The sequence below is a fragment of the Phalaenopsis equestris genome, unplaced genomic scaffold (assembly GCF_001263595.1).
Source record: "Phalaenopsis equestris unplaced genomic scaffold, ASM126359v1 Scaffold000002, whole genome shotgun sequence".
Classification (NCBI taxonomy): Eukaryota; Viridiplantae; Streptophyta; class Magnoliopsida; order Asparagales; family Orchidaceae; genus Phalaenopsis; species Phalaenopsis equestris.
The window spans coordinates 64,629,362-64,649,025 of NW_018164444.1; the positions used below are offsets into that span (position 1 = coordinate 64,629,362).

Here is a 19,664-nt window from a genome sequence, read left to right on the forward strand (position 1 = left end):
TTTGGGGAAAGAGAGCCCCCGTTTCCGGACGAACCCCGATGGTGGTCTAGTACGCGCGTCAATTGTCTCGTAGAACATGCACGAAATAATAAAAGAGGCAATGAGGGACAAAAAGTACCCAAAATAATTGATAAAATTATATGAAAGTACAAACGACACATATACCTTCGAGGAGGCTTGCTCGGCGGTGCGCACCGGTAGCGAATGGAACACGGAGGAGAGCCCAAAATCTGAGGCTTCTCCTCACCGTTTTACTCCGGCGAAAGAAAACACAACACCAGCAAGGCAAAAGCGGGCGAGGTAAAGAAAATTCGGCGAGGTTGGCGGGGTTGGCCAAGAAAAAGAAAGAAGAAGAAGCCAAAAAGAAAGAAGAAGAAAAAAAAAAAAAAAGAAGAAATGGAAGAAAAATTAGGAGAAGAAGAATAAAAAGAATAAGAAGAAAAATTAGGATAAGAAATAGAAGAGAAAGAAAAATCGGAAGAAGAAGAAGAAGAAGATGTAGAAGAAGAGGAAGATCAGCGCCCGAGGAAGAAGGATCCGAGCAGTTATTCTCTGTCGCGAATGGGAAGGGGAGAGTCGCGATTTCGGAGGCTGCGAGGAGGCCGGCGCTCGGGCTGGGGCTCCGGCGGCGTGAAGGAGAACTCCGGCGCCGGTGTTCGCCGGCGACGAGAAGCTCGCGTCGGTTTTCCGCGAGGCGGTCCGAGGAGGAGTCGCGTGCGTTCGGGAGAATGGAGGAGCGGGAGGAGGGATTTTTTTTTTTTTTTTTTTTTTTTTTGAGAGGGAGCAGTTTTTTTTATTTTGTTTTGGGAGAGAGAGAATAGAGGAGAGAGGGAGGAGAGAGGGAGGCTGTTTTTTTTTTTTTTTGGAGAGAGAGAGAAAGAGGGGTTTTTAAAAAAAACCTTTTTAAAAACCTGTAAAATAATATTATTATTATAATATAATAATAATTATTATTCAATTAACTTCTCCCTGCACATTTTCGCCGAACACGTCATCACGACAAAATGAACATCTCTCCTAGGTAAAATTGACGTTTTGGACGCACCGGTGTGGTCAATTTCGTTATCCAGAGTCATTTGAACCGTTTTTTAGCAATTTTGTCCAAAATAATAAATTTTGCATTTTTACCCCGATGAAATCGTGGTGAAATGAGCGTCCTCCGTAGATGAAATTGACGTTTCGGACGCACTCATGTGGTCCATTTCGTCGTCTGAGGTCCTCTGGATAACTTCGCCGACGAACGGGTCAATTTTAGCCAATTTCGTGCGCGACGCGATAGCTAACTTTCGTCGATCGCAGGTGGACAACTTACACCTATGACATCCAAAAATTGATGCCAACAATGTGACTTCAAAATCACATTAATCGGGTTAAGTCGTAAATTGTTTTGATGAAGGAGTTGGAAACACTCATCCAGATGAGAAATGTGTTGGGATGCTTCCAGACTTTTTACTAACATGTCATCAACATAAACCTCTATTGTGCGCCCGAGAAGGTTTTCGAAGACATTGTTCATGAGTCGTTGATAAGTTGCACCAACATTTTTTAACCTGAATAACATAACCTAATAACAGTATAAAGAAGCATGTGTGGGATCGACGAGTTGATCTATGCACATGAGGGGAAAACTATCCTTCGGGGAAACTTTATTGAGGTTTGTATAGTCGGCACACATTCTCCATGAACCATTAGCTTTTTTCACCGTGACGATATTGACTAGTCATGCAGGATGATGTACTTCTCGTATGAACTTTGCTTCAAGAAGCTTGTTAACTTTTTGTTCAATAGCTTGTAAGCGTTCTGGGGCAAAATTACGCTTCTTTTGGATGATCGGTTTAATGGTCGGGTCTACCTTTAAAGAGCGCATGATTATTTCTAGGTCAACTCTAGACATGTCGGCCTGAATCCATGCAAAAAGTCTTGGTTCTTTCGAAGAAGATCTACATACTCCGTCTACATACTCCACATACTCCGACCTTTGCTCATCGGAGAGTAGGGAACCAAGCTGCACTGTTCTCGAGGGATGTTCGTCAGAGAGTGAGATTTGAACCAAATCTTCCATGGGAGAAGCCCGTTGAGATACATTTTCATCTTAAAGATTGAAGCTTTCAATGTTAAGTGTCATTGACGGGTATGGCTGAGCTTTTCTGAGGTACCATGATTGTGTTTTCTATTGATCACCTCGCACGACGTCGATCCTTGTTGGGCTTGAAAACTCAATCTTCAAGTGTGTTACATAATTTATGATGTCAAAGATTGATTGCAGTGGTCTCCTGAAGATTGCATTATATGTCGATTCTGATTTGAAAACAATGAATTGGGCTGAGTGGGTTATCTATTGAGGAAAATCTCCCAAGACATTGACAGAGATCCCATTGTCGATCAGGATTCTCTGTACGTTATAACAGGGCTCGCCAATTTCTGAGCTAATGACGGGAGGATCTTGTGGGGGACTCGAACTCCTTCCAAATCAAAATCATCAAAAGTGATAGGCTCGAGGCGCAATTTCTTCTGCATTGGTTCACCAGGTATAGTGATAAGGACTTGATTAATTAGCAACGGGCCTCCAATAATTATTTGAATTTCGCCTATGACTGGGTGACCCCCATGTTGCTGTCTTGGTGTATGTTGCCCTCCAGTAGGAGCATTATCAATACCAGCTGTCAAGTAGGAGCATTATCAATACCAGCTGGTTTGTTTTGTACAAATCGACCAAGATATCATTGTTTAATTAACCTTTCAATCTCTTCCTTGAGCTACTTACACACTTCAATGGAGTGGCCACGACTTCGATGAAAATGACAATATTGTTCTTGATTACCTGAGTTAGGTTTTAGGGGGAGAGACCACTTAATGATTTGCTCCTTTGATAGCCATTAAGACGTTAGCACATGATGTGTAAGTCGTGTATACTCTTTCTTAGTTCGATACTCACTTCGTTGTCCTGCGGGTTGAGAAAGGAGGTCGCGATTCCTCTGTTGTTCAAAATTTCTTCTTTGCAAAGATTGATTATTATCTCTAGTGTTATTCTTGCGCTTTCCTCCAAATTTCTCAAACTGCTCTTTATGTGCGTTGATGGTCTCATCCGCAGTGATTTGGGCCTCAACCCGGTGGACAAGGGCACATAAGAACGAACTTTCTCCCGCATCAGTGATGAGTACAAAGGTCCTGGGCAGAGCCCCCTAAGGAAAACCCCCCTTAGTAACTCAGGATCCACCCCAGGAATCTGATGGGCTTCAGCAGAAAACCTGCGGAAGTAGTCCTTGAGCGACTCTCATTCATTTTGACGAATTCCCAAGAGATGGGATGAATCGTTTATGATCATTCGATTTGTGATGAACTGCTTTGCGAACAGTTTGAAAAGCTCGTTAAAGGTGTTTACAATGCCCCATGACAGAGATTAGAACCATGTTCGAGCTTGTTCGTTAAGAGTTGTCGGAAACACTTGACATAGAAGCGCATCAGAGACACGCTGAATGTGCATGATAGGTCAATAATGATCAATATGCTCGTAAGGGTCGGTTGTACCTTCATATGTATCGATCTTCGGAAGCTTAAAGCCTGTTGGGATGGGGTGTTGGAAGACCGCATACACTAAGGGAGAAGATTCATAGATGTTACGGTGGGCTTAGAAGCGATCCTTTTTTTCTAAGGGGAACTCTTCCGAGACGAGACATCGTAGTTCGTTAAGAATGATATTATCCGGAATGACAGGAAGATGAGGCGATGTCAGGTGAGCTATACGAGATGAATGAGTGGAATTTGCGGTATCTAGAAGTTTAGCATCACGACTTGACAGGGGATGTGTTCCTTCTTGAGGAGTCGGGCCAGAATGAGTTCCTCCGAGCAGTATGTTTCTCGTATGTCGCGGAGTTAATGGTAAACGAATTTCATCCAGTGGTATAGGTGGCGACTGTTGAGCCCTGCGTAGGAGCTCTCTAGTTGAGACTCCTCCATTTTACACATTTGATCTTCTATTGAAGGACCCGAAACACCTTCGTTGGAGGGATAGAGTCTTCCAGGGCGGGAAGATAAAGAAGCATGTCGCCCATGCTTAGTGATTGCTCCGTGGAACGATGGGTGTTAGAGTTGGATGCTCTGTTGTCACGAACATTGTGTCTAATGGTCATATAGTAAACCACGTAAGTACTTTAGTAATGGGATTGAAACTTTCCCACAGAAGACATCAAATTGATGCGTGCTAGAAAATTTACGGCGGTAGATTAATGAATTATCGTCTTAGCATTACACAAGGATTCATCACACACTCAGATAAATGGGAAATAATCTGTGATGACACCATAAGTTTTTACGTGGAAAACCCGTAAAGTGAAAAACCACGAGGCCTGACCCAGTTGCAAAAATCCACTATAAGTTGATGATTACAGATGTCCCTTGTCCCACATGCGAGAAAGGGTTACTAGCTTTCCAAGTTACAATGTCGATTGATAACGTCTAGTCAACGATGGTCGATTGAGGTCAGCGGTGGTGGATGGAGGTTAGCGGTGATCGGTGGCAGTCGACGGTGATCGACAGCGATCAGCGGTGGTACACAGAGGTCGGCGGTGGTCGTCAGCGGTTAGTGGTGGTCGATGACGATTGACGATGACAGGGATGATGTTGGACCTGAGCTCCTTCTCAAAGCCTCAAGTTCTCTCTTCAGCCTCCCCCCATGTGAGATGTGGGGCTCTATTTATAGTGTTATGGGTGTCATTAATGCAAAAATATGAACTATTTTGATCGGATGGTCCGGAGAGCTTCCCTTGATCAGATGATGTATGATGGACATTTGAGTGTCTTAACGATGTCGGAATTGAGCAAATTTGGGCTCCTTGGAATCTTCTTGTCTAGATGTTCGATTTGACTATGAAATCACAAGATTCAACATCAGTTTGACCTTCCAAATGTGTCTGAACCTTCCAAATGTGTCTGTCCAAATGTGTCTGAAAATCCTCTAAGAGTGGTTTAATGATTTGATCTGGGCTTGATTTGACTTGGATTAGACTGACTTTCATATCATTAGATCAGTCTCATCGTGCTGATCAATTTGACTATAAGTTTGCTGAAATCAAAACTCTGTATGACTCTTAATCGAAGTTTGAATGTTTCTTGTTCAAAAAATTGCATCGAGATTCGTGATGACTGATGAAAATGAAAATTTGTTGGTGGCGTGTCAATTACCTAAGAAAATAGAATAAAAATTATTAAATTAAATTTAAATGATATTTTAATATAAACAATAATTTTTAAAACTTGCGTCAACTTTTAACATCTTATGACTACGTGATTAGAATTGTCAAAATGACACTTTGTTCGTGAACAGTTTGTGTTCGGTTCGCTAAACAAACGAGCCGAACATGAACACGCTTATTGAGCTCAAAATATAAACGAGCTGAACACTAGCTAAGTTTGGGCTCGCTCGTGTTCGGCTCGTTTACACCGCTATCAACGCTACACTACACTCATTGCCTGTCATCGCCAAAAGTTGTTTATCGCCTGTTGAATGTTGTTCGTTGCATAGTCACACACCGAATGTTGGCTAGCGACCGCTATTGCTGTCGGCATGAGCATTATTTTGAAATATAATATTTTCATTTTACTTCAAATTAAACAAAAAAAAATCATTTATTTTATATCAAATTAAATAATTTTATAATATTTTAATTAAAATGCGTCATAGTTATAATTTTACATTACATTAATTTTACACTCTAATTTTTCAGCAAATCAAACGCGCTAGAAAGACACGTAGACTGTGAACAAGGATTTAGGTTTTTTTCGGATTTACTATCAGTGGGGACGGGGGCAATATGAACTCCATAGCGCTTCCATGGCCGTTCGGGCGAGGGTCTAAGCTCGGGAAGCCGCGCAAGGAGGAGGAGAAAGTAGCCCAGCTCGAGGAATTTGGTGTGACGCAGCAGCTCCTCGCTTTCCTGAAGGATTTCACCGTAGATACCTTCAAAAATTTTCCTCTTAAAGGTCCGCCCTATCTCAACGATTGCTTCTCGATTTTGTAATTTCTTCAATCTCCCGAAGATCTAAGATGCAGATGAGGCAATGTCACTTTTCTCCGCTGCTGCTTCAGATGATCCATCAGCGGATGGCGATGTTGGTACTTCGGGGAGCAGTCTGAGTAAGGATCTTAGCGAGTGGCAGGAGCGCCACGCCCTACTTCTTCTCACCAAAGCCACGGTGCGGTTCGTTTTGCTTAAATCTTATTCTCTCCTCCCTTGAATGTTCTAGGGTTTGAGAAAGCCGCAGTAGACTATTACGTGATCGAGTTTGGGACCCAATCACATTGCCTAAATTGATGAAATGTTGGGATAGTTAGGGGAGTTCTTTACATTTATTATTGTAATTATTTGTTCCCTTTTCCCTTTCTTTGTAGCTTTGTGTTCGAATACACTTTGAAAAAAATGAGCAACCTAAGCATCCCTAACTATTTTTTTTTTAATGTCATTGGCCTCAAGCTAATAAATAGCCGAACAACCTTTGGTTTGAATAGGCAATAACCCATTCTTATGAAAAGGAAAATTACAATCGCATAACAATAAAAAATTACAATAACATAATTCTAGCACTAATTTATTGAAAGGAAATAACATTGATTAAAATAACATTAATGTAATTATTAATGGTAAACATCAATCACTCCCATCCCATTTAATATAATTATTGAACCACTCCCATCTCATTTAATGTAATTATTAATGGTAAGCATTAATCACTCCCATTCGCTGATTCTTGCTCCCTGACAACTCTTCCCTCCTTAAAATTTTCCTTGTCCTCAAGGGAAAAACGTGTCTTCAATTTTGCCAGATTCTCCCATGTGGCCTCGATAGGAGAAAGATTTTGTCAATGAGCAAGAACTTCAATTTCTCCACCTTTCGTGCAAGTTTCCAAAATGACTTGAAGAAATGGGGATACCCATAAGTCTTGACTGAAATTGGATTAGCTCCATTTTCCCACGGAATTTTATGGTCTTGAGATCGTTGAGGTGGCATGCCTTGAATCTCTTGAAATATAGCTGAATGTTGATTCAAAATAGCCATTAAATCTGGATTTAAATCGGTTGTTGCAACTCCTTGCTTCTCTCCCAACTTTAAGGAATTGAATTGTAATAAAAAAACTCTTTTTCGTTTCCGCAATTGCACCTCTAGATCACGATCAACCAAGATTTTATTGTTAGGCCATCTGGTTCCGCGTAACTTTATTGTTTTCCCCTCCTACCAAAATCGCATCCATAGATTATTGAATTTCCAAATAATTGGACTAATTCCCAAATAATTGGACCCAATTTTTTAAGCCATTGAGTTTCGAAAACAGCATCACATCCTTCCACTGGTAAAAGGTAAAAATCTACGTGAAATTAAACCTTTTGCACTAAAATAGGGAGGCTTTCACACAATCCTTCACTTTTCATCTTATTTCCATCCGCCACTTGAACCGAGAATTCTCCTTTCTTTGTAGGATAAATTCTCATTTTGGTAGCTAACTTTGAATTCAAAATGTTATGAGTGCTACTGGAATCCACCAATATGGTAACCCCAAAATCTCCAATTTTTTCAAAAAAACGTATGGTCTGATGTGTTGTATTTCCTGAAATAGCATGAAAACTAATTTCGGGAATCTCTCCTTCCGCTTCCTCCTCTTCAGTAGTCTCCTCCAACGGATCATCAATAGAAGGAAAAATTCCTTCTATTAAAGAAAACTTCTTGCAACGATGGCCCGGGGAAAAAATTTTGTCACAATTGAAGCATAATCCACGCATCCTCCTTTCTTGCAACTCAGTCGGACTCAATCTCTTGATGGTAGGGTTACATTACGAGCTCGAGTAAGAGATGCTGAGGGTAAGAGTGGATGTCCCATGGTGGATGGAGCCTTTGGAGGTTCCACGTACCCTCCCTTCCGTTGGTCAGACATAAGAGACTCATAAAGTGGTGCCAGACCGATAGCGGCGGACAATGAAATTGGATTACATGCTTGCACATCAACTCGTATTGCATCCTTTAACTCGCTCACAAAGCACCCGACTTGTTGTTCTTCAAAAAAATGGCCAGCTTGATGTAACAAATGATCAAATTCCATTTGGTAATCGCGGATGCTTCCTGTTTGTTTAAGCTTGGTGAGATCCCCAAAGAAATTTTGGTACCTTGAAGGCCCATATCGTAAATGCAACTCGTACTTGAAAACTTCCCAATTGACGCCTTCTCGCTGATTTTTGAAACGTTGATACCACAATTGGGCGTTGTCATCCAAGTGATAACCGGCCATGGGGAGTTTTTCCGCCTCTTCTGTGCCTTGGAACTCAAAAAATTGTTCCACTCGACAAATCCACTCGGTTGGATCATCCATGTCATTATAGTGTGGAAAGTCCAACTTAGTGATTTTAGGTGCGAGAGAGCCTCCTCCCGAAAGGCTACGACGGGGCCCGCGTGACGCGAGAAGACTCGACATCATCCTCATGTCCTCCACCACGAGTAGAAAAACGAGCAAACAAGCAAACATGGTCTCCATATGTTTCAAGAGATGTTCTTCACTAGCTTTCATAGCTTGTTGTTGTTCCTTTTGGCCCGCAACCAATGAGCCAAGCTCATTCTCCACATGCTCAAGACGGTGGTCGGACATGCCTGACTGTGATACCAAGTTGTTACGTGTTCGAGTTTGCGACCTTGTAGCGGTTTTGTGAATGGGTAGAGAACAAGGATTGTCCTTGCGTGCTCTACCTATGTTGGTAATATTGTAGGATACTTCGAGGGATCCTCGGCCTCCTTAGTTGGTTTAATTCGAGAAAAATCATAACTTTCAATCAACACAAGATTCAAAATAATACTTATCAAATGACCTTCATTATTGGTCTCAAGCTAATAAATAGCCGAACAACCTTTGGATTGAATATGCAATAACCTATTCTTATGGAAAGAAAAATTACAATAGCATAATTCTAGCACTAATTTATTGAAAGGAAATAACATTGATTAAAATAACATTAATGTAATTATTGATGGTAAGCATCAATCACTCCCATCCCATTTAATGTAATGATTGAATCACTCCCATCTCATTTAATGTAATTATTGATGGTAAGCATCAATCACTCCCATCCCATTTAATGTAATGATTGAATCACTCCCATCTCATTTAATGTAATTATTGATGGTAAGCATTAATCACTCCCATTCGCTGATTCTTGATCCCTGACAACTCTTCCCTCCTTAAAATTTTCCTTGTCCTCAAGGAAAAAACGTGTCTTCAATTCTGCCAGATTCTCCCATGTGGCCTTGATAGGAGAAAGATTTTGTCAATGAACAAGAATTTCAATTTCTCCACCTTTTGTGCAAGTTTCCAAAATGGCTTGAAGAAATGGGGATACCGATAAGGCTTAACTGAAATTGGATTAGCTCCATTTTCCCATGGAATTTTATGGTCTTGAGATCGTTGAGGTGGCACGCCTTGAATCTCTTGAAATATAGTTGAATGCTGATTCAAAATAACCATTAAATCTTGAATTAAATCGGTTGCTGCAACTCCTTGCTTCTCTCCCAACTTTAAGGAATTGAATTGTAATAAAAAAAGCTCTTTTTTGTTTCCGCAGTTGCAACTCTAGATCACGATCAACCATGATTTTATTGTTAGGCCATCTGGTTCCACGTAACTCTATTGTTTTCCCCTCCCACCAAAATCGCATCCATAGATTATTGAATTCCCAAATAATTGGACCCAATTTTTTAAGCCATTGAGTTTCGAAAACAGCATCACATCCTTCCACTGGTAAAAGGTAAAAATCTACGTGAAATTAAACCTTTTGCACTAAAATAGGGAGGCTTTCACACAATCCTTCACTTTTCATCTTATTTCCATCCGCCACTTGAACCGAGAATTCTCCTTTCTTTGTAGGATAAATTCTCATTTTGGTAGCTAACTTTGAATTCAAAATGTTATGAGTGCTACTGGAATCCACCAATATGGTAACCCCAAAATCTCCAATTTTTTCAAAAAAACGTATGGTCTGATGTGTTGTATTTCCTGAAATAGCATGAAAACTAATTTCGGGAATCTCTCCTTCCGCTTCCTCCTCTTCAGTAGTCTCCTCCAACGGATCATCAATAGAAGGAAAAATTCCTTCTATTAAAAATAACTTCTTGCAACGATGGCCCGAGGAAAATTTTTCGTCACAATTGAAGCATAATCTGCGCATCCTCCTTTCTTGCAGCTCAGTCGGACTCAATCTCTTGATGGTGGGGTTACGAGCTCGAGTAAGAGATGCTGAGGGTAAGAGTGGATGTCCCATGGTGGATGGAGCCTTTGGAGGTTCCACGTACCCTCCCTTCCGTTGGTCAGACATAAGAGACTCATAAAGTCGTGCCAGACCGATAGCGACGGACATTGAAATTGGATTACATGCTTGCACATCAACTCGTATTGCATCCTTTAACCAACTCACAAAGCACCCGACTTGCTGTTCTTCAGACACCAGCTCGATGTAACAAATGATCAAAGTCCATTTGGTAATCGCGGATGCTTCCTGTTTGTTTAAGCTTGGTGAGATCCCCAAAGAAATTTTGGTACCTTTAAGACCCATATCGTAAATGCAATTCGTACTTGAAAACTTCCCGATTTACGCCTTCTCGCCGATTTTTGAAACGTTGATACCACAATTGGACGTTGTCATCCAAGTGATAACTGGCCATGGGGAGTTTTTCTGCCTCTTCTGTGCCTTGGAACTCAAAAAATTGCTCCACTCGACAAATCCACCCGGTTGGATCATCCATGCCATTATAGTGTGGAAAGTCCAACTTAGTGATTTTAGGTGCGAGAGAGCATCCTCCCGAAAGGCTATGATGGGACCCGCGTGAAGACTCGACATCATCCTCATGTCCTCCACCACGCGTAGAAAAACGAGCAAACATGGTCTCCATATGTTTCAAGAGACGTTCTTCACTAGCTTTCATAGTTTGTTGTAGTTCCTTTTGGCCCGCAGCCAATGAGCCAAGCTCATTCTCCACATGCTCGAGACGGTGGTCGGACATGCCTGACTCTGATACCAAGTTGTTACGTGCCCGAGTTTGCGACCTTGTAGCGGCTTTGTGAATGGGTAGAGAACAAGGATCGTCCTTGCGTGCTCTACCTATGTTGGTAATATTGTAGGATACTTCGAAGGATCATCGGCCTCCTTAGTTGGTTTAATTTGAGAAAACCACAACCTCCAATCAACACAAGATTGAAAATAATACTTATCATATGATCTTCATTATTGGCCTCAAGCTAATAAATAGCCGAACAACCTTTGAATGGAATAGGCAATAACCCATACTTATGGAAAGGAAAATTACAATAGCATAATTCTAGCACTAATTTATTGAAAGGAAATAACATTGATTAAAATAACATTAATGTAATTATTGATGGTAAGCATTAATCACTCCCATTCCCTGATTCTTGGTCCTTGACATATAATAATATACGGCTTTTCACTAATTCAAGCAACTTTTCTATTGAAATTTCTTGTTAAGCAGTTTACTTTTGAAGCTGCATCTCAGTTTAGTATGAAGGAATTAGAAGAATGATAGAAGAAGATTTTCAAATTCTTCTTCCAGGAGTACCAGGCTAACGTCTGCATAAGTAATGTCAAACCAAATGTCTAGTTTAGTAATGCTTTTCATCCTGTTTTTTCTCCCAAGAACTTAGTATGTCACAACTACCTTGACCTTGGTTTCTAAGTGCAGATTTAAGTATAATTGGTATATTTAAATAGGCCCCATAATTTGATGTTTCTTTTAGTAAAAATTCAATTTGTGCCTCTTCAAATAATCAAATAATCTTATGTGCCTTAATTTAGAAAACTTTATAACCCTGCATTGTTGGATTCACGGTGTAAGACAACACATTGCGTTGCAACTTATTCACTTTTATGAGCTGTAGCAATTTTCATATGCCACTTAATTCATATGTAAGTTCATATTTAGTTAGGAAAATTTACATGCATATCACTTAGATGTTAGATTTGTAAATACATAGGAATTGGGTGGTATGTATATAAATGCCCAAACGACAAAATGCATTGACTGCGTAGCATTATCAACCAGATTCTAAATGTTTCTTGTAAGTTCTGAGTTGGACCAAATTCGCCCATTGAACACTCCTGATTGTGCTTTCCCACTGACCTATGCTGTTAGCCTTTACTCACAATATTATTTTCTTACAGTTATTGCTGTTTAAACTTAACTTACATGTTCGTTGTCAACAAAAATATTAGAACTGTTTAATTACACAAAAGTCTTCATAACTAATGTTCATATTTCTGTTTAACAACTCTATCCATGGTCTGGCTGTCATAACAATTGTCTGTAGATTTATAAGCATCTTTGTTTATCAACCTTTTTTGTGATAAATTTGTGCAGGAGATTTCAAGGATCAGATACGCTTTATGTCCACGGTTTTTAAAGGACAAACAGTTTTGGAGAATATACTTCCATCTAGTGAAGAACTATGTTGCTCCGTAAGTTCTATTTTTCAAAAATTTTGTTTAGTTACTGTTTTCCTGTATTTTATCCACCAAGAAGGAAGTATCACTGAGTTTTGTGCCATTTGTGACATTTCTTATTTATTTTTGTTGTTGCCATTTTGGGTATTATTTCATTAAGAAATTGCAATCCATCAGCTAAAACCCTTGGAATTAAGAAAAGGGGCTAGCAGTGAGAAATACAAACCAATTAATTTGTTAAAGTAATTTATATTGTGTGACGTCTCGTTTCAAATACCCGAGGGAATCGAAGAGGGGGAGAGGAAGTGGACAATCGATACCTCAAAGGTCACTTACATTCTATAAAACGATGTGTATGAGGAAGACAAGGCAATTTCGACATCATATGGACGATTGACCCATGCAAAGGAGAGGTGGATCGAGCGGCTAGGGTAGAGACGAGTGGGGGGTAACTAACCTCGAGTACGCTTGCAAAGCTGAATAACGAGAAGATCGCAGACTAGGGCTTTCTGCTCGTGCTCGATATCGAGGACGAGGGTGACGCCGCTGTCGTGCAGAGGAGGAGGCAAGTGCAGGAGTTCCTGCCCATGCAATGATACTCGATCTCGACGATTTAGCCAAAGAAGAAGAAAGGGGAAGAAGAGCAGGGCACTTGCCCAGTGGAAGAAAAATAAGGAGACCTTTGGAAGTTTTCCTTCGCGCACTAGTCGGATCACGTGAAGGATGAAGTGGGTTCACATGCGTGAGAGGGGCTTTCGACCTAGATTAAAAGGTGAATTTATTTAATTAACTTTTTAAATAAATTATATATATATTATGTTTATTATTTAAATATTAAATTTAATTACATTTTACATGGGCTATAAAAGTTTCACTTCTAGATTGAAGAAAGGGTTTCTGCAGCAAAGTAATGTTAAGATTTGATTTATTTAAGTTTTTTTGGTTTATTAAATCTACTGACTAATATAATGAATTCAAATAAATTAATAATAATATTATTAAATTGTTGCCTAATATAAATATATGCATATAAATCTTAAAGCCTAATTGAAAATATATAAATTACATAAAGTGATTAGACGTTAAATTAGGAGGACCAACATTTTACTGTCAATATTTTATTTAAATTGTTTGAGAGAAATAATTAAATTTATATCACGAAATGAAGATACTAAATAGTAAAATAATAAACAAATTACTACTATAAGATACATCAATATAATAAATTAATAATGATTATTTATGCATTTGACTTTAGGTTTTCATAATTACTACTATAATATAAGATACATCAATATAATAAATTAATAATGATTATTTATGCATTTGACTTTAGGTTTTCATTGGAGATCAGTAAAGAGAACTCTTGACTAGAGAATCATCAGTGTTTGAGCTGAGTACTCATGTGCTTATATTATGATAATATTTTGCTTCTTCTAGGCCAAATTTACTTACTAGTATTATCACTAGTTATATTGAAATTACTACAAATTCAAGATTTTGAATTCTGTTGAATTTTTGTTTATATTGTAGGAATGATGTGTGCTCCGCATTGTTTAAATTATCATATGTATTAAATATTATATAAGTATATTGACTGCTCTGCAAATGAGCAAAAAGTAATTATCTCGGTAACTAATGATTTTCATATAATGATTTTATGTTTATGCTTGGCTATGATGAAGTCACCCATTCATAGTACTTGCGGAGGAACGTTAAAATACCCGTTCACATAAATGAAAAAAGATATTGATATTGAAGTACATTATATGATACAATTTTTAGACTGTGCATCTGTAACGGTTATATAGATATAAATAATATAGATATATTATTAACATAAATCCTTTGAATAGCATGGCCTATCGTTTTGGTCATATTCTTAAATTATCAAATATTTTATCATAATTTGTTAAAAGTTTAGCTGACATGCCTATTATTTTTTTCCTTGTATTACTGTAGTTTAGAAATCTGAGTATTCACTAGTTTTAGTTAGCTCACTGTTGTCTTAAACTAACTTTTTAGGTATAATTAATTGACTAAAAGATGAGCGATAAAAAAAATATTTATAGATGCTGATAACCTGTAATGAGATAAATTTAATTATACTGATTTAATTTAATTTATTTAGTGAATCTTTCATTTGTTAATAGCTAGTTGTAGAAAATGAATATAGAAAATCTAATTCCCACTGTCCGATCATTTTGACCCACTTTGGTTAATTCCAAATCCTGGGTTGGGTTGTGACAAGATGTCCTACCTACTTTATAAATTAGTATTTTATAAATGTATTGGTTAATATATACACAAATCATCATTTTGCAGCTAATTACTTCAGGTTTTATGGTATATAAGTGCATTTATTTTATATTTTGAGCACATCATTGATGAGATATTAAATTAAATGGTATTATTTTATTAAAAATTCATACAACTTGATGGCTTATTTTCTGCATGGCACTTATATTCTCTACGAATTCCTGTGCTAGAGTTGTCATAATGTCTATGCAGTTCATTTTGGAGTCTATATTAAAATGGTTACATTTCTTGGGCTATAATCTTGCATTACATTTCTTGGGCTATAATCTCACATTAAATTTCTTGGGCTATTAATTTCGCTGTCATAGAGAAAGGAGTGAGAATCATGGAGTGAGAATCATGGAAAATTTAGTAAAATTTAGTTTTTTTTTTTTTTATTACAAGTTTCATCATTTAGAAATTTCATATTGTCGCTGCTAGTAGATTCATTTTTAAGTTTATGTTGATTTCTTCCAAAGTTTCACACCCTCCATGTTTCATGTTTTTATTCTTTTTTAGGGTGTGTTTGTTTCAGTTGTGGCTGTACGAAATCTCAATTTCAAAGCAGTTGTTAAAAATTTGCTGTTCAGAAGCTGGTGTTTTAGAAATAATTGATTTGTTTGAAAAATACAGTTCTGAAAGTGTTGTCTGTGGTCTAATGATTGAAATACCCCTCGGTATATATTATGTTGATAATATAGGTATTTTCAGTGTACATAATTATCCTTTTTGAATTGTGATACTCAAATGAGCAGAAATACAAAACTAAAGTCTATAAACTAATTTATTAAATAAGTGTAGGCTAGATATTAAAAAAATCATTTTAATTACGAAAATGGACATATATTTAGAATAAATCCAATGATAATTACAACAATTAAGTAATATCTGATAGTATAAAAACTATTGAATCAACCTCATAACAATGAAATTAATTTGATATTTTATTGAAACAGGGAAGAGGAAATGGTTGAATTAGAGAATTCATTGGGTCGAGTTCAAACCTTATAGAAATGATCTGACTTCAATAAAGTAATCAAAATTACATTGAATGCATCTATAGGGTCCTTCATTCTAAGCATACTTTATTTTGAAATAAATTAGGAATCAACAAAATAGAAATAAAATAAGATTTATCCCAACTATTTATTATCAAAAACCATAATCTTAGAACTAAACGACACCTATGATAAACTTGTTTTCTGCCGAAAAAAACATCCAAAACTTCAACAAGTTTCAAGCCATAAGCCTCCAACAATACCACACCCATTAGAATGGTAATGAGGAAACACCAAAAATGCATTGTGATTAGGGCTGTCAAAACGCCTTGTGTTCGGCTTGTTTAATAGCTCGTGTTCGATTTGTTCGCTAAGCAAACCAACCGAACACGAATAATTTTTTTGCGCTCGATATATAAAAGAGCCGAACACGAATAAAGTTTTGGTCGTTCATGTTCGACTTATTTTGACTCTATATATATATATATATAGTTTTATTTTTTAAAAAAACAATTGGTCGTAATTAGACTAAATGGGGCCGCGGTTGGGGACACGTTTAGAGAAGACTTGATTCAAACGCGCATAATATGTGGTTCGGTTCGGAACTCAATCTGAAACGCCCAAACAAATGCGACCTTAGTCTCTACCTCACAGTAGACAAATCCCTTACATTTTCCTCTTTTTTATTCTTATTTTTTTATTTTTATGGTAGTGAAAATGTTGATAAAGAATATATGTAGCTTGTTGTTGTTATGGTAGTGAAATTTTAATAGAGCTATCCGTTTGCCTTTACTGCTGTGAAACAATTGAAGAATGTCAAATCAACTTTGTCCAGATGGTATGAGAATTAAAAGGGCATATTCTGGTCCTTTCTAAAAAGATATAAGATATGGATGATGGAAGCGATCAATCTGATTGGTTTAAACAAACAATAGTTTGGAAATACTACATGATCCTGACCACTATATCATGATAATTTGTTTAAAGAAGGGAGAGTTCAATTTACATGTGAATTTAATTAGGTGATTGTCTCATGGAACATGTATTTAGCTCAATTTTTAGACAAGAATAAATTTTCAATATCCAATTTTTTGTTACTGCCGTATTTTCTATAAAGTTGACAGCATCTATTGTAACATGTTGATGGGGATATGTTGCTAGTTGCCAAGCGATGGTTTCCTTCCAAAGAATATGTTATGAGTGATAGAAACTTTTAGTCTTGTACTCATCTTTATTTTTTCTTCGCTTTTTTTTTTTTAAAGGGGCCATTTGGATTACTTTTTTTTTTAGTTTCAAATTTTGTTTCTATATTATTCTTTTTTACATTTTGATTTGAAATAAAACATGTTTTCCATATTTATTAAGCTATGATCACTTTTAAAAAACACTTAAAATACCTAAAAGTTGTTTTTACTATTTTCAAAAATATGTAAATTATTTTTTAGAAATAAAAAATAAAAAACATGTAGAAAACACAGTAAACTAACATGTTTTTTCTAAACAAAAGAAAATACAAAAATAAAAACAAAGAATAAAATTGATGCCAAACAAGCCCTTAGCTTTTTAATAGAATGACGGGGAGAAATCTATACTTTTTACTTAATAAATCTTATTATTGCCATAAACAACAATTTCTGGGGTTCAAATCTTAACTATGTTGACTTTTTTCAAGCGATATGCTGCAAATTATTGCTCAGTAGCCATTAAATTATTTATCTTAATTAGATGAAGGGTGACTGCCTCCAATATTATTGGGGGTAATGTTGATATAATTTGAAATAGTTGCTATGCTCATTGCAATGTTAGGTTTGCTGCTTCTGGGGATATAATTGAACCGCATGAACTAGATTGATTACGGGCTGATTAATGGCTTGAATGCTAAGCTGGATGTGCCAATGAGCCAACGTGGACTTGGCTTATTGACTTTTTGAGTTAGTTGCTTAAAAAATCATTAATACAGAATATGCTTCAAAATATTTTTTTTAAGCTTCCTACAAAATTGTATAAACTCTTGAAAATTTTAGCTCCCCTCATCCTCTCTTTTAATTTCTCATTCCTTCCTTGTTTTCATTGTCATAATTACCCTGATTCACATTCTTCTTCTCTCTTTTTGCATGAATCCCAAGGCCCCCTTAAAGTTTCCTTTATCCACCTCATCGATCTCAGCAATTATCCCTTTAGAACCTATTTCAGTTCTCATTTTTAGGGATTGGAGATGAAGGAAACAACCATTTCAAGTTCACTTAAAGTGAGAGAAGAGGAATGGCAAGAATGAGATCATGGACATGGGTACATTGAAAAATCTTTTTATAATTCACGATCACTGAGAAATAAACTCCACATTATTTCTCTCCTGCATGATTCCCGAGACCTTCCAGTTGAATCTTCTCTCTCTTGGAGCTAATATTAAGCCACCGTCATTATTTACATTATCCATTCCCCATTTTCTCTATCTAAAATTCAGTCAGCAGGGCCATAGTGCAATTCTCTAAGTTAGGGATTGTACTTGAGCTGAAAGCCATCAAAGCCATCAAATTGGGATCAGGAATCAGGAATTTTTTTTTTTCATCATTATTTTGATTTCCATTGGTGTAAAGGTGATATTAGAGTGAGATGTTAACAAGGAGTGGTACAGCTCAGGTCCTCATGAAGTGGTAAAAAATCTCACCCAAAAAAATTCAAAATTATTCTAGTCATTTCTTATCCAAAAAAGTAGTTATTTTAAACAATTTATTTAACAAATGTTTATTTGTCACAAGGCATCCTGCTGTTTAAAAAATTGCTTTTTTTACATAAATTCAACTTCCTAATTAAGCAGTATTTATTTTTGAATTTTTGAAACATTTTCATTATCATCTAGATCAGGAAATTTTACTTTCTTTGTATCCTTCTCTGTAGTTATGAGAAACGTGCTATACAAAAGGACATGATTAAAAAGCACTTGGAGAATGACAAATTTTGTGACAAGGCTGCAGTTGAAGTTGAGATGATGGAATCAAAGCTTCCGTGCTATCCACAAACTGTTCTACATGCCAGTGAAAGTGGTGGCGAAGGAACAGGTATTTATCCCTCATTCTTATTAAAATTAGTTTTAATTAATGGTTTTATATGCATATTTGAAAGGTTTTATTCGGCAGAATAAGTATTGAAGGTTGCCATTTTTTTTCATAGACGAGAGTCCCCATGGAAATCTCCCCTCAGTTTGAGAAAATAATAAGAGATATGAATAGTAACTTATGTTTCAAGCTATTCTCCTTTTGAAGTTGAAAGATGAAGTTGCCGTCTCCCAATATTTGGCATTTTAGAGATAAGAAAAGGGACATTTAAGTACATAGCATACAATTCTTATGTATTTACATATCTCACACTTATACTTTCATATTTTCAGTCAGAATTTTGGTGCTTTACCTATGTATGAAAAATGTGAATTTGACTTTTAAAACGTGGTTGTAGAGCTATGTTTGATGTAATATTAAAAATTTGAGTGTTATGTCTGTAAATATGAAAGTTAAGGTGTGAGATTTGTAAATACATAAGAATTGTGTGCTGTGTACGTAAATGCCTCTCAAGGGAACTGCTCTGTTGTGTCCAGTAAACTGACACAAGGACCATAACAAGGATTTTCTGACATGGCGGCATTAGTATAAGCAAATGTAAAGAAGAGAGTTTTTGACGAACAAAAGTCTTAACAGTTAACAATGTGATGATCATACACATATTTAGCATTAGATAACAATTCCCTTGCAATTTTTTATTGTTTTCATTTGAAATTTTATTTCATGTTTTATGAGAGTGTTGGCCGTCTTCCTTAAATGTTGTGGATTTTTTGAAGTCAGTTGATTTTTTATTTTTCCTCTTTATATATATATATATATATATATATA

At 36.8% G+C, this 19,664-nt stretch overlaps 1 protein-coding gene across 2 annotated transcripts; it reads left to right on the top strand.

Annotated features, from left to right (window-relative positions):
* The first annotated feature begins 5,753 nt into the window (after nt 1–5,753).
* On the top strand, nt 5,754–19,527 carry LOC110032953. Of its 2 annotated transcripts, none has more exons than XM_020736748.1 (5): nt 5,754–5,979; nt 6,050–6,192; nt 12,402–12,499; nt 18,679–18,839; nt 18,952–19,527. In XM_020736748.1, the coding sequence occupies exons 1-5, from the start codon at nt 5,811–5,813 to the stop codon at nt 18,984–18,986; spliced, it is 606 nt and encodes a 201-aa protein (XP_020592407.1). In that variant the 5' UTR covers nt 5,754–5,810; the 3' UTR covers nt 18,987–19,527. The 2 variants fall into 2 exon arrangements, with proteins under 2 accessions (XP_020592407.1, XP_020592417.1); XM_020736758.1 differs by having other exon boundaries at nt 5,756–5,979; nt 6,086–6,192.
* The last annotated feature ends 137 nt before the right edge of the window (nt 19,528–19,664 follow it).